At 65.5% G+C, this 1,599-nt stretch overlaps 1 protein-coding gene across 1 annotated transcript in view; it reads right to left on the reverse strand.

Moving 5' to 3' along the window:
* Positions 1-3: 3 nt before the first annotated feature.
* LOC104626617 (beta-adrenergic receptor kinase 1) overlaps positions 4-1,599 on the reverse strand; it is a gene marked incomplete at both ends in the record, with an annotated part of 4,552 nt that continues 2,956 nt past the window's right edge. The window contains 5 exons of the mRNA XM_010294577.1: positions 4-66; positions 556-622; positions 701-808; positions 885-979; positions 1,408-1,538. Of these exons, the coding sequence (XP_010292879.1) occupies positions 4-66; positions 556-622; positions 701-808; positions 885-979; positions 1,408-1,538 (464 nt within the window). The remainder of the gene's footprint in view (positions 67-555; positions 623-700; positions 809-884; positions 980-1,407; positions 1,539-1,599) is intronic.

Raw genomic sequence — 1,599 nt, forward strand, 5'->3', positions numbered from 1 at the left:
TCGCTGCAGCAGCCCCTCGAGCAGGGAGCGCAGCTCGGGGGAGAAGGAGTCCGGCAACTCGACGGCCTGAGGGAGAGGGCACGGCCGCTCACACCGTGAGCATGCAAGCACCGAGGAACACGTGTGCATGAGTACAGGCACGCACACAGACAGGCACACGTGCGCACACGCGCAGACCTGCATGCGCACAGCATACACCCTGACGCACGGGGAAGTGTGCGCGCAGAGGCTGCAAACACACTCGTGTGCAACCTACCCCCCCAGGCGTGTGTGAACACAAAGAGGCCCATGCGCAGCCACCCACTTGCACACATGCACATGTCGTTCTGCACACACGTGTGCACACGCACGTAGAGATGGGCATGAACACACACTCCAGGTGCAGCTCACCTTCAGGGACCAGCTGTCCCTGACCCCCCACAACCCCCGTGCACCCCCTAGGCCTCTGCCAGCACGTGGTGGGGGGTACAGCAGCACAGGGGTGCTGGCACCCCATCCATGCCTGCCTCAGCCCTCCCTGGCACACGGGGCACAGGCCGGGGTGCCCCAACTCACCATGGTGAGGGTCATACGGTCGATCTCGTGCTTGTCCTTCGTCTTGTGCTGCCGGAAGGGGCTGTGCCTGCGGCCACGAGGGGAGAGGGCAACTCAGCGGTGCCCACCCGTGCCCGCCTGTGCCCACCTGCGCCCGCTCACTCACCCCCGGAGCAGCTTGAAGAGCATGCAGCCCAGTGAGAACCAGTCGGCGCTGCTGTCGTACGCCACTCCTTTCTGCAGCACCTCCGGAGCCATGTACCCGTGGGTGCCCCTGCGGGGGCACAGAGCAGGGTCAGGGGCCATGCCAAGCGGGCAGGCAGGACAGGCAGGGATGCGGGCACACTCACACGCTGGCATGGGGCTTCTTCTTGGAGAAATCGCAGGCCAGGCCCAGGTCTGAGATACGGACGTGCCCAAACTCGTCCAGCAGGATGTTTGCCGGCTGCCAAGACACCGTGCCAGCCTTGAGCCCAAGCGCGGCCCGTGGGGCAGAGAGAGGTGCCCGCATGGCTCAGGCTGGGGTGCTCTGTGGGATTTGGGGGTGTCCACAGGACTGAGGTGCCTGTGGGACCGGGACGTGCCAGTGGAGTCTGCGAGTGCCCCCCGAGGCCCGAGGTCTCAGGATGCCCATGGAGTTTGGGGGTGTTCCTGCAGGGTCAGGGGTGCCCTCTGGGTTTGGGAGTGCCCACGGGGTCCGAGGGCTCCTGCAGGGTCTGTGGGTGCCTGGGACACCTGTTGGTGCCCACAGGGTCCGGGGAGGGGTTTCTACAGGGCCCGGGGATGCCAACGGGGCCTCTAGACTACTGCAGGGGCAGGAGGGTGCCCGTGGGGTGCCCGAGGTGTCTGCAGGGTGACTGTAGGATTGGTCACCTTGAGGTCGCGGTACACCACGAAGCGGCTGTGCATGTGCTCCAGGCCCAGGATGATCTCGGCCGCATAGAACCGCATTTCTGCCTCTGAGAAGACGCCGTGCTGGGACAGGTGATAATGCAGGTCTCCTCCTGCAGTGACAGGGACCAGTTGTCACCCTGGCGCTGCCCTCCGCACCCAAAGGATGGTGCG

This window comes from Phaethon lepturus, unplaced genomic scaffold (genome assembly GCF_000687285.1).
Source record: "Phaethon lepturus isolate BGI_N335 unplaced genomic scaffold, ASM68728v1 scaffold41189, whole genome shotgun sequence".
Taxonomy (NCBI): Eukaryota; Metazoa; Chordata; class Aves; order Phaethontiformes; family Phaethontidae; genus Phaethon; species Phaethon lepturus.